At 44.6% G+C, this 13,509-nt stretch overlaps 1 protein-coding gene across 1 annotated transcript in view; it reads left to right on the plus strand.

Moving 5' to 3' along the window:
• GVQW3 (GVQW motif containing 3) overlaps positions 1-11,332 on the plus strand; it is a 31,524-nt gene extending 20,192 nt beyond the window's left edge. Inside the window, exon 2 of the mRNA XM_046016132.1 lies at positions 10,630-11,332. Coding sequence (XP_045872088.1) covers positions 10,630-10,913 — 284 coding nt within the window. The 3' untranslated portion in view covers positions 10,914-11,332. The remainder of the gene's footprint in view (positions 1-10,629) is intronic.
• The last annotated feature ends 2,177 nt before the right edge of the window (positions 11,333-13,509 follow it).

The raw sequence follows: 13,509 nt of genomic DNA on the forward strand, positions 1-13,509 counted from the left end.
CCCCCCATTAGATGATTTAATAGCCAACATTTATTTGGATTTACAGGCCTGCATATTAATTTCTTTGCCTACCTTTCTTCGGTGCCTTTTCTTTATTGAGATATATTTCATGGGGTACCTGGGTGGTATAGTCTGCTCAGCATCTGACTCTTGGTTTCAACTTGAGTCTGACCTCAGGACCATGAGATCAAGCTCCACGTCCAGCTCCGTGCTCTGTACAGAGCCTACCTGAGTTTCTTTCTCCCTGTCCCTACCCCGACCCTCCACGCGCTCTCTCTAAAATAAATAAATAAATCTTAGGGTGCCAGGGTGGCTTGGTCAGTTAGGCATCTGCCTTTGGCTTGGGTCATGATCCCGGGATCCTGGGATTGAGCCCATGTTGGGCTTCCTGCTCAGCGGGTAGTCTTCTCTTCTTCTCCCTCTCTCCCGCTCATGCTTTCTCTCTCTCTCTCTCTCAAATAAATCTTTTTTTAAAAACCTAGTTTTTTAAAAATAAATAAATCCTAAAAATAGATATATAATTCACATACACAATGAAATTCACCCCCTTTAAGTGTACAATTCCATAGTTTTTTAATATGTCCACAAGGTTCATCCATGTTTGGGCACGTATTGGTACTTCATTCTTTTTTATTCCTGAATACTATTCCATTGTATGGATAAACCATATTTTATTTACTAGTCATTAGTTGATGGACATTTGAATTGTTTCCACCCTTTAGCTATTATGTATAATGCTGCTATGAACTTTTGTGTACAAGTATTTTTGTGGATATATATTTTCAGTTCTCTTGGATATATACCTAGGAGTGGAAACTTATTTCTTGTTTTCAGTGGCGTGCTGATATTTAACAACCAGCTCTTACGTGGTAAGGGGTAAGGGGAGCTCTGGTTTGTAGCATTTGTTGATCTCTGGGGTGTAAATACTCAAATTGCCATCATGCCATCTCTGAATTATGGAGATGGGAAAGAAATGTACAGTAACACACCATTCTATATTCCTTCTACTGTATAGGTATGGGAGATAGAAATTACCTCAAGAATGTAGATAATAGCAACACTGTAGCCAAATAATTAGGAAGTGATGCATTGTGAGAATTTTTTAACCTTTTTAAAAATAACTCATTTAATTGTAAGTTTATACAATCTAATGCTGAATAATGACCATGTTTAACAGCCAATTCTCAAAACTGCTAAAATTTTAGCAGACGGCTCTCTGGGCTAATGGGAGCTGGCTGTGGCCCCGACCTCACTTGTATCACATTCCTTGTAACTTCTTTCTGGACTGAATTTTCTTACCAAAGTATATCCACCAGCGCTCTTTTCAGTAAGAGTTTGTGTGAGGTAAACTCATTGACTTTGCTTGTCTGAAAATGTCGGAAAATCTGGCTCTCACTTAGGAATTTCACCGTGTATAGAATTCTGTGTCAAGATTTATTCTCTTTCCACACTTTGAAAATATTATCCTCCTGTCTTTTGGTTTCCATTGTTGCTGATGAGAAGGCTGCCGTCATTGCAGTTAACACCCCTTTTGGTAATCTGTCCCTTTCCACTGAGAGCTTTTATTTTCTTTTCCTTGTGGTTTCCCAGTTTCACTGGGATATGAATGGGCTAGGGGGGCACCCAGATATTTGGTGCTACCTTATTCTGTGTGTGTCTCTGAGAGTGTTTGGGGAGGACACATAGCGGAATGCCCCCCCACTCCCCCAGTGGGAGGCCCTCATCTGATCAGGTCTGCCTAGAACAAAAATGCTGCCACCCTGCCACCCCCCCCCCCCAACAGGTAAGAAAGAATTCTTCCTGCCGAGCTGTTGTGTTGAGATATTGGCCCTTTCTGGCCTCCAGACTCAGACTGTAATATCAGCTTCTCTTGGGTCTCGAGCCTGCTGGCTTTCAGACGGGAACTTAAACCACTGGCTCTCCTGGTTCTTGGGTTCTTAGTCCTGGAACTATACCATGGGTCTCATGGGTCTCCAGCTTGCCGACTACAAATCTTGGGCCTTGTCAGCTGCCATAGTTGTGTAAGCCAATTCCTTATAATGAATTTCTTTGTATGTGTATGTGTGTGTGCTCATATACACATATACATATCTACAAACACACACACATATGTTCTGTTTCTCTAGAGAACCCTTACTAATAGCTATAGTACTATACTATAGCTATAGTAATTTTAATAATGATTTTCTACTGTTCCCTCTATTAAATCTTTCTGGAACTCCTATCAGGCATATGCTTGACTACCTCTTTTTAATCCTTCATATCTCTTAAACTCTCATTCAGCTCTTCTGCCTCTTTCTGTCTTTACTCTACTTTGGGTGAGTTCCTCAAATCTGTCTTCTAATTCCCTCTTCAGTTAGATCTAATACGTAATTGAACTCATCCTTTGAGTTTTTAATTTCAGGGGCTGTTTTTCGTTTCTTGAAGTTCTGTGTGGATCTTTTTTCAAATCTCCCAACTCTTTTCTCTCATACTATTCTGGTTTTATATATATATATATATATATATATATATATATATATATATATTTTATTTATTTGACAGACAGAGATCAGAACTAGGCAGAGAGGCAGGCAGAGAGAGAGGAGGAAGCAGGCTCCCTGCGGAGCAGAGAGCCCGATGTGGGGCTTGATCCCAGGATCCTGGGATCATGACCTGAGCCCAAGGCAGAGGCTTTAACCCACTGAGCCACCCAGGCGCCCCCTATTCTGGTTTTTTATTATGCCTTTAATCCTTCTCTCTATTTGAATCATCCAAATTCACAGTCTCTTTCAAATGGTTTCTGTCTTTATCCTTTTTCCATCTAGTTAGTTGTGTGCGTTGGTGCTCCGTTTTGGTCATTTCTTTCCACAGGTGGTTTGTTAAATTTTGTGAGCACCTTCGGTGGGAGTTGTTTTTCCTAGTGGATCCTCAAGCCCTGGATTGTTAAGCATCCCTAAGGGGCTATCTTGAATACACCGTCAGCTCTGACCTAAGAATTTTAATACGTCTTACTTCAGCCCTAACCTAATTTTTATGTTAATTTATCTCAGTTGGTGCCTGTGTATACAGGCAAAGTAAATTTAGACCTCCATATGCATTTGGCAGAGGTTAGGGTTTTTAGTTCTCGTGAGCGTCATTTTTCCCCACCTAAGACTTCTTCAGACATCAAGCTTCCTGAAACTTCACTAATGCTGGGGCACCGTTTTTCCAGTTTCCTTTGCATGGATGGGGGCAGAGCCTCCAATGTCAGGGCTTTAGGCGGGGGGCTCCGTTCCAGCTTCCTCGCCTGACTGGGACTGAAGCCCCATCTCCTTCTTCTTGGTGTGCGGAGGAACCCTAGCCTGCAGATCTCAGGATCTAGAGTTAAGTGTGAAATCCCTGTGTGCTGCTAAAGCACGTCACCTGTACCCTGTTCTGGCTTTGCCTTTTCGTTTCTAACATCTGGGGATTTCTCTACATTTTTCAAATTTGGTGGTAAAAATAAAACATTTCTGTTATAGTTCACCCAGCATCTCTATGTGTCTGTAGCAGGGGGTGGAATGGGAAACCTATCTCCATTAGCAGAGTTGGTCATGTTTCTGGAAGTTGCCAGATCAGAAATAATAATTCTGTGAGGAAGACATTTATTGTTTCCATTGTGTAGATAAGAAAAGTGAGGCTCAGAACGCTTGTCTAAATTGCCAAAGCCTTAAAATTTTAAGTGGGGAAATAGGTTTTGTTCTTTTTTTCTTGTCTGCCCACTAATCCCATGTAAGATACCTAGGCATCTCAAAGGTAGCTTGGTACCTCTGGCATCTCTCCATTGTTAGCCTTTATGGGCAATTCTCCCATGGCATTTTGCGGAAGCAAATACTCTGGATAAGATTCCTCCTGCTTCCTAGGTAAGGCTGTTTGAGAGAGAAGAGGAGGAAGTCGAAAGCAAGCTGTGGAAGCTGGGCTGTCTTAAACCTGAAAGCTGCTGGTAGGAGCATTTGGCTGGGAGGAGGCAAAACATCTCCCACACCATCCAGAAGCATCCCCAAGTGTGCTTATGCAGTAGACAGTGAAGGGGACTTACAAGGCTCCTCCACATTGTTTTTGGCTTGATTCTGGAGGCAGGAGGAAGCCCAGGTCATGGCAGGACTTACCTGTAAGTTCTACTGGGTTTGGGGGATGTCTCAGCACAGGCTGGGATACTGTGAGACTTTTCACTTAGCTGCCTACCCTGGGAGCCCCTCTTTACCTGTGCTTCTGGCACTGAGGCCCTTAGTGGGTGCACTGCAAAGCTGTGGTGGATTGATGGAGATCGCTTCAGGTCTGAGGAGAAAGAAGGTACTTCAAGTATGTAGAGTAGAGTGGCCTTAAAGAGATTGGTTACACAGGTGAGGGGATAGGAGACAGAGAGGCATCCAGAAATTAGCAAGAGCGGGAATCCACTGCCGCCCATGAGGCAAAGGGGCAGGGTGGGGAGTAGGGTCATCAGGACCCAGGAGCCAGGTGATAAGAAATTTGAATGCCAGCAGGCCTATTTGTGGTAGCAGGAGCCATGGATGATGAGGAGCCAGAGATGCTACCTGAGGCAGATGGAGAAGAGAAGAAACACCCTCATAAACCTACTTCCAGTCTCTGGGTAGTACCTCTCTTTGGCCAAACAGCTGGAAACCAGATGTTCTGGAGCCTGGATTCACAGGCTAAGTGGATCTACCTCGCTGTGTCACAGAACAGAAAGAGCAGGAGATGGCTAGGGAATAGGTCTGAGAAAAACAGGCCCAGGACTGGCAGGCAGGCAGGCAGGAAGGAAGGAAAGGAGGGAGGGAGGAAGGAAGAAAGGAAAGAAAGGAGGTAGGGAGAAGGGAAGAAAGGAGAAAAGGGAGGAAAGAAAAAAGGGAGGAAGGGAGCAAAGAAGGAAGAAGAAAAGGAGAGGAGAGAAAAGTCAATATGTAACATATAAGCCATACTAGAATACTTTGATATATCCTTTTGCAATTGAAAAGAGTCTTTAGGATAAAAATTTGCCTTCCTTGCAGAGTTGTGAGGATTAGATGAAAAAAATGGATGTGAAAATCTTCTGAAAATCGCCAAGTACTGCATACATATGCAATAACCATCATTAATATCATTAGTTCTTTAGAGGGAGGAATTGTATGTAAGTAAGAGTGTAAATAGAAACCTTTTACTGAGCATCTATTATGTATGAACACTTTTTGTGAATGTGCATTGAGTACTTCCAGCTTCAAGACATGATAATGAGCAATGACTTGAACAAAGAGGTATTTTCTGACATATCAAGAATTCCAGAGGTGCTCCTTTGTCCTTTCCATCTTGATTACAAGATGACTGCAGTGCTTAGCCTTCACCTCCATGTTCAAGGCAGGAAGCCATGGGGGTGAGTGGACAGTTCAGACTTAGCAGTCCTGTTTCATCAGGAAAGCAAAAGCTCCCCCAATAACTCCCAGCCGAGTGCTACCTAAATCTCATTGGCCAGAACCAGGCCTCACAACCACCCCTAACAACAAGGGAGAGGCAGCGGGAGGTAGTATATGAGAAATGGTTTCTGGATGGCCAATGACAGGGTGTGCTGCCTGCATATAGAACACAGTACTTGGTGCCTGGGTGGCTTAGTCAGTTCAGAGTCTGCCTTCCACTAGGGCCATGATCCTAGAATCCTGGGATCTAACTCTGCCATCCATCGGGCTCCCTGCTCAGCGGGGACTCCACTTTTTTCTCTCCTTCTGCCCCTCCTCTTGCTCCTTTTCTCTCTCTCTCACTTTCTCTCAAATAAATAAAATAAAATCTTAAAAAAAAAAGACACAGTACCTGGCAGAGGAAAAGTGCTCAATACATATTTTATGCACCTCTGTGCATGTCTGTCCACCTGTCTTCCTGTCTGCATCTGTGTCTGTGTGTGGTTATATGTGTTCTCCATTTCTCCTAACAATCCTGTGAAGTAAATTCTGTTACAAATGAGACCTAACATGGCTGGTAATAGGCAGAGTCAGGCCTCCGATCCAGTTCTTTCTGACCTCATTCTGAGGGCTCTTTCCATTGCCACACCGTGTGCTCCCTCCCACTAACCTGGCCGTTAAGCTCTTGGTCTTGGAGACATATCAGGCCCAAGTGGGCTTGATGAAAAGAAAAGGTGGAAACCGATCGGCTCCAAAATAAGTTGGCACCTAACCCCGGGGCTGTGCACAGAGTAACCATGAAGTCACAAAAAGGGTTCCATAATTGCATGTGCTACCCCATGCCTCCCCTACGTGCAGCCACTTTGGAACAGTCACACTGGGAGGCTCCCCAATGATGGATGATGCCAATGATGCCCCCACTGCCCAGCACTCCTGTGGGACACCCCTTTGCAAGTCATGAAAAGACCTTCATCATTACTGTCAAATTATACCTAGTTTCCAACCCTAAGTCCAGCTGCAGCTCCTCATCTCATTTACTGGGAGCTCCAAATGACTTATGAGTATTGCCAAAAAGTAAAAAATCATTCTCCAAAGACAGAATTGTACAACCTAGATACAAAAGTCCAGGTGATCTGCTTCCCAGGCAAATTTTCATATCGAATTACAGAAATGTTTACAGTAGCTGAAGCACTGTTGCAATAAATATACCCTCCCAGGTTGATATCTCAGAAGAAGACAACTCTGAGTTTGGCTGTGTACTTTCTGCTGTATTTAAGAAAAGTTACTCACGGGAGCCTGGGTGGCTCAGTCCGCCTTTGGCTCAGGTCATGATCCCAGGGTACTGGATTCGAGTCTCACATAGGGCTCCTTGCTCAGTGGGGAGACTGCTTCTCCCTCTGCCTGCTGCTCTCCCTGGTTGGGCTCTCTCTCTGTCAAATAAATAAATAAAATCTTTTTAAAAATTAATTAATCAAAAGAAAAAGAAAAACTACTCATTTTGAGGGGCATTGTGAGAAGACCACTGAACTTGGTAAAGATACCAGTGGGATAATACTTAATGCAGGTCAGGACACTGGGACATGGGCCCACTCATGTACTGGTGAAATTATAAATGGTATCACTTTTTCAGAATAATTTGGCGTGAAGCGTGGAGAAGTTATAAAGGGTTGAAACCAGTTGACCTCGAAATTTCCTTTCTAGGAATCCTTCTTAGGAAAATAGTCGAAAAAGCAGACAAAGATTTACATATATAGCTATTCATTTTATTTCCAAAATAGTAAAAAGAAACAACTAACCCAAATGTCCCACAATGGGGAAGTGGTCAGGTAAATTGTGGTATATTCATTAAGTGAAATAAGCAGTCATTTAAAATGATATTTTTGAAGAGTAGTCAATGATGTTTAAAGATGTCCTTAATAGAATAGGGTGATAAAATAGGACTAAAACTACATGCATCATAAAGACTAGACCCATTTTTACTTTCTATATGCTAAAAAAAAAAAAAAAAGCTCAAGGTATACCTAAGATACACTCAAAATGTTATCAGTGCTGGAGCGCCTGGGTGGCTCAGTCCTTGGGTGTCCAACTCTTGATCTCAGCTCAGGTCTTGAAGTCAGGATGGTGGGCTCAAGCCCCACATTGGGCTCCACGCTGGGTGTGGAACCTCCTTAAAAACAAAATTCAAAGTCACCTCTAATTTCATCACCCAGATAAAGCACTGATAACATTTTTTTTTAAAGTAGGTTACATACCCAGTGTGGATCTCAACATGGGGCTTGAACTCCTAACCCTGAGATTAAGACCTGAGCCGGGACCAGGATCGGACACCCAACCAACTGGGCTACCCAGGTACCCTTAAATTTTCTTCATTATACTTTTATGTATATAATTTTTGATCATTATAACTACAAGTACTAATTTTATAATTAGAAAAATATGTATAATGAAAATTACTTTTTAAGAAAGAAAAGAAGTGGGTTTTACTAGGAGAGAAGAGATCTGCCCCTGAGGAGCTGATGGTTTAATGGAGGAAATGAGACATGTACACAAATAAATTTATTACAAGGTAGCTAGGGATATAATGGAGGTTTTACAAAGTGTGGAGGGAAGGATTAGCTCGGCCTGGGAGAGTTGAAGGTTGGTGAAAAGAGGTAACATTTGTACAGGGTCTTGAAGGATGAATAGGAGTTCTCTAGGGCTTTGTAAATTGTTAAGCACTCAGTAAGTGTCAGTTAGTTTTTGGCCGTTATTATTATGGTCAAAGCTTACCTTGTATAAAGCTCTCTTTCTTGTCTCTTTCCCATGCTCCCTGAAGCCCAGGATCCCTGGGACAGGAAGCAGCAGCAGTTAAATAGTCACACATCAGTGCTCGAGCAAGTGAACTGAGGTGCATCCAAGTAGGGAACAGATCCAGGACCAGAGGACATAAAATTATCTGGGAGCAGGGCCAGGAAGGTGCTGGTGAGTAAACAGTTCCCCCTTATTTGCCACCTCATGGAAAGGCTGGCTCTTCTTGGGGCCTCCACCCTGAGTTATGGGACCACCTCCACCTGGGGGATGGTAAAAACCGAGAATGAGCATCACACATCAGCCTGTGATTTACATTGGCAGGAAACGGTGTGTCAGGTGCCCTTAAAGCCTCCAGACAGGGTGGAGTGGAAAGGAGGGATGAGGGTGAGGGGACCAGAAAAGGTGGCAAGAGATGATATGTTGGTAAGAAATCCTTAGACGCTCCAACTTTGGAAAGGATTTGTAAATTATCTCATTTAATCCTGCCAGTCCCTTTCCCAACATTCCCATACTGTTGTCATCCCTCTCTGCCTTCAGGGCCTAGCTCAGGGGCCACCTCCTTCTTTCACTTCCCACCTCAGTTTCTCTGGGCTGTGCTTCAGGTGTAACTGATTGTTTAGCTTTATGAGAAAAAAAAGTCAGTGCCCGCTGTTCACCCCACACTGTGCTTCTAGTTCCTCAATTGCAATATATGCCCTCCTGTGTTTCTTTTTGTTTGTTTATTCATGCAACTAACATATATTCAACACCTACATTGCCAGGCAATGTTCTAGACGTTGTAATAGAGTGGAGAAAAAGACAGCCAAGATCTCCTGTTCTCATAGACCTGTCATTCTAGTGGGGGATACATAAAATAAACAAAGGAACAAATAAGAAAATATCAGGTCAAGAAGGAGGCAGCTTTGGGAATATCTAAGGGAAGAACTTTCCATACAAAGAAAGCAGCTCTGGGTGCCTGGGTGGCTCAGTCATTAAGTGTCTACCTTGGGCTCAGGTCATGATCCCAGGGTGGTGGGTTCTAGCCCGGTATCAGGCTTCCTGCTCTGTGGGAAGCCTGCTTCTTCCTCTCCCACTCCCTCTGCTTATGTTCCCTCTCTGGCTGTCTCTCCGTGTCAAATAAATAAAATCTTTCAGAAAGAAAGAAAGAAGCTGATTCTAATAGCCAAGGGGAAAACCTTTGCTTACTCTAGGAACAAAAAGAGAGAAACTGGCATTGTGTATAAAATGCTTTCTCTTGCTTCATCTGCAAATGAAAATCTTTTATCTTTTAGGACTTGGCTCAAGCATCACCTATTTAGGCAAACATATCCTGACTTCCCCAGGTCTAAGTGACTGTCTCCCTTTCTTCCCATTGTCAATGAGTACGCTTCTGTCAGCCTACCTGTAACAATTTGCCATTCCTTCCATACTACAGCATTGCTACTCCTTCGTGGACCTCAGTCTCATCAAGGGCAGAGCTTCCTATCTAAACTCCTAATGCCCAGCATGGAGCCTGGCACAGAGTCTGTGATCAGGAAACATTTATTTGTTCCTTGAATAAATTAGCTCTCACACGGTCCTCTATCAGAACCTCTCTGGCAACACTTAGAATTAACAACCATTTATCGATCAGTGCCAGGCCCTGTGCTGGGGACTTACATCTCCGCTTTTATAAGGCTAATGACTACCACAGGCGGTAAGTGTTATTATCCTATTTTGTAGTTAAAACTCAGAAAATGAAAGTGACTTTTTTTTGTCTGTTTATTTGAGAGAGAACACAAGCAGGGGGAGCTGCAGGCAGAGGGAGAGGGAGAAGCAGGCTCCCCACTGAGCAGGGAGCTTGACATGGGTCTCGATCCCAGGACTCTGAAATCTTGACCTGAGTCAAAGCAGACACTTAACTGACGGAGCCACCAGGCACCCCCCAAAGTGACTTCTGAGGTGGCTCAGTAATAAGAATCAGAGCTAGAAGTCAAACCCAAGTCCTCTTGGTGCCAAATCCCAAAGCTTCACCTTCTATGTGATGGTCTTACCATTTATTAGTTCGTCTGTAGACCTGCCCTCTCTTTTCTTCTAGATAACCATTTCCTTGACACAAGGGTCTGTATTTCACTCCCTTCTACATTCCTCCTGACACCAGCACAGTGTTTTGTATTTAGGACCTACTCAGTCCATGTATCTTAAATCTCCAAGAGGTGGAAAATAATGAAGGTATGAATGAACGTTTCACCCAAAGTGAACCAGCCTCTAATATCAATTCACAGGACCGTAATGAGCTGGAGGGAGCGACATTTCCGAGGGGAGGGGCCCTCCCAGATGCCTCTACTCCCATCTGGGAGAGCCAAGCGTGCTGTCTCTGTACTCAAGTACTCATTTCTTAGAAATCACACCTTTTGCTCAGTTATACATCTCAGCAGGCAGGCCAGGGTGCAGAGAGGAACATGCCTGGCTTCCACTGAGTTGGGAAAATGAGGTTAGGTTTCGATTCAGATAGTTATTTGTGTTTTCTGGGTCTGCATGGTCAATAAATTTTCAACGAGCAGTGATTCTGTTCCTCATCTTTCACGGCTTTATGGGACTTCAGGGAACGAAAGCATAACATCCTGCTTTCCCATAAGTTCTCTGGCTGCTACCCTGGCACCAATTAAAGACATGTCTATGCAATTAATCAAGACCAATTTGGAAGCCTTCTGGCGCTGCCTCTCTGATGTGCTGCCTGCGGCACATACAGTAGTTCCTCTGCCGCAGCGATGGAGCCAGGCACAGAGGAGCTTTTGATGAACTGGCTGTGCCGGCCCCAAGTGTTAACTATGTCATCTGACATGACTAACGAGGCTCCCAACTTGATCCGTGTGAGTGCAGCAGCCCCGCTGTCTGGAGGAGGCGCCGTTTCCGCAGCCAGCCTGGGAAGAGGCTGCAACGTGCTGGGTACACACGCCATCATGTCAGCTGGAGTCCTGGAGGCCTCTAGTGTTGGAGCTGGGAGTCGTCTGTGGGGAAGGGGGTGGGTGCTGCGAGCCAGGCTCTGCGCTGGGCACTGGTGGGAGTGTGACCTGATTTAAACTTCGAGCTCAGCATCTTTGTTGGACAGACATGGGAGCCAAGACTCAGCAAAAGTGTGGGGTTTGGGGCACCTGGGTGTCTCAGTGGGTTAAGCCTCTGCCTTTGGCTCAGGTCATGATCTCAGGGTCCTGGGATAGAGCCCAGCATCAGGCTCTCTGCTCAGCAGGGAGCCTGCTCCCCGCCCTCCCCAATCCCCCACCTGCCTACTTGTGATCTCTCTCTCTCTGTGTCAAATAAATAAATAAGATCTAAAAAAAAAAAAAAGTTGTGGGGTTTGCCAAAGACATGAGTCTTTGCAGGGGAGGGGGGGTTGGGAATAAAGGAGTAGGTGTGGTCCTTACCCTTGAGGAGCTAAACGCCTAGATTAAACAGATACACACTTTACCAACACTTAAGCCATGGGTTTCCTTCTATAAATGTTTATCAGGAGGAGGAGAGCCTCTGTCCTTGTCACTTCTACAATATCAAGAGTGTGATGTGGAGTCAACAGATCTGGGTTTGAGTCCCAGCTCAACTTTGAGTTGACGGAATCTTGAGCAAATCACTTCGTTTTTCTGAGTTTGGTTTTCTCGACTGTAACATTGGGACAAGCCAAATGCTGCCACCCAGCCTACTTCCTAGAGTCCTGGTGAGACCCAGCAGAGTTAATGGGTGTGAAAATATACATAAGTAAGTGTCTTTGCACATGTTAGCTATTATACATATTATCACCCCCTCTCAGGATCCCTGGCTGAAATCTCTGGAATATGGATCCACACATAGCTTTAATTCTCTTCCTCTTTCTGCCCCTTTCAAAATGCACAGGAGAGAAATGGATAGAAAACCAACTGGTCGGGGCACCTGGATGGCTCAGAGGGTTAAGCCTCTGCCTTTGGCTCAGGTCATGATCTCAGGGTCCTGGGATAGAGCCCCACATCGGATTCTCTGCTCAGCAGGGAATCTGCTTCTCCCTTTCTCTGCCTACTTGTGATTTCTGTCAAATAAATAAATAAAATCTTAAAAAAAAAAACTGGTCATCTGTCTACCGTCTCAACAGCTTTCCCAGAGAGTCTATGGCATGGAAAGTAGAACTCAGCCATTGTCATTTAATGTCATTCCACACATCGACTGAGTACTTACCATATGCCAGAGGTTGGCCACGCTGTGTGAGCAGTCAGAGTTGGATAAGACAAGTTCCTTGGCCACCTTCAGAGGCTCACCATTTGGCGGGAGAAACAGACGTGGACATGATTAACTATAACATACTACAGAAAAATATGATTGCCATAGGAAAGATACAAATCAAGTCCTGTGGGAGCCAGAGAGGGAACAGTTCATTCCCCAAAAGGAAATTGGGAAAAGTTTCATCAAGGAAGTGGTATGAAAGGATGGGCAGTATTTGGCTCTGGCAGGAAGCATAAGAAAGGGCACTCCAGACTGAGAGAACGGCACAGGCAAATGCACAAAATTATCAAAGGATTGGTGCTCTAGAGGTCACACTGAAATCAAGTGAGGTATGGGGTGTGAGCAGGAACAAAAGGCTGGGCCCCAGCTCTGAAACCCAGTCATGGATGTTGCTACCTCAACTGCTCTTTTTGCTGGCTGGGGACACCTTGGCCCTCAGGAAAATCTCATGCTAGCCCTTCCTCCAGCAAGGCGGATCCTAACCCCCAGGCAGGAGAGCCCACTCCAAAGGAATCAGACACCCCAACAACCATCAGAGGCAAAGAGGCTGGGGCTGGAGAGTGCTGGTCACAGCTACCCTTCCCAGCTCGAGGGAAAGCTCCACCTAAGATGTAGCAATGACACCAACATCTAGAGCCTGATGGCAAAGACCCAAAGTCCCTTGCCATGAGTCACACACCAAGTTGCTCTCCTTCCCTCCTTTGTCCAAAAGAAGCCAGCTCCTTCTTTTAGGAGTGCTGCCAGCAAAATGGCTTGGAAGGCTTGGTATGGCCGTGGGCCCACCCCAGGGGCTCATATTTTCTCAGTCTTTCCATCTTCTCTGTCATTTTAGATTGGGTTTTATTGTGCAAACAATATAATGATAACAACAGAAACCCCAAAAATAAGAGAAAGCGGGAACAGCGCCCACTCACACGTTATCTGTTTCCATTTCTCCTTGCCTTTTCCTACAGGTGTCGGTAGTGTAATTTTTTTTTTTTTTTGGCTGCTTTCATCACTGATACAATTACATATTCTATTTTTACTGCTCAGCATCGTATCATACAGCTTTTTCCATTTTGCTACTTATTGCCAACGCCTGGTGTCTACACAGGCTTGGTCCGGTTTCCCCAAGACTAAAGACACCCCAAGACTACACATTCCTGTG

The sequence above is a fragment of the Meles meles genome, chromosome 8 (assembly GCF_922984935.1).
Source record: "Meles meles chromosome 8, mMelMel3.1 paternal haplotype, whole genome shotgun sequence".
In the NCBI taxonomy this organism is placed as follows: domain Eukaryota; kingdom Metazoa; phylum Chordata; class Mammalia; order Carnivora; family Mustelidae; genus Meles; species Meles meles.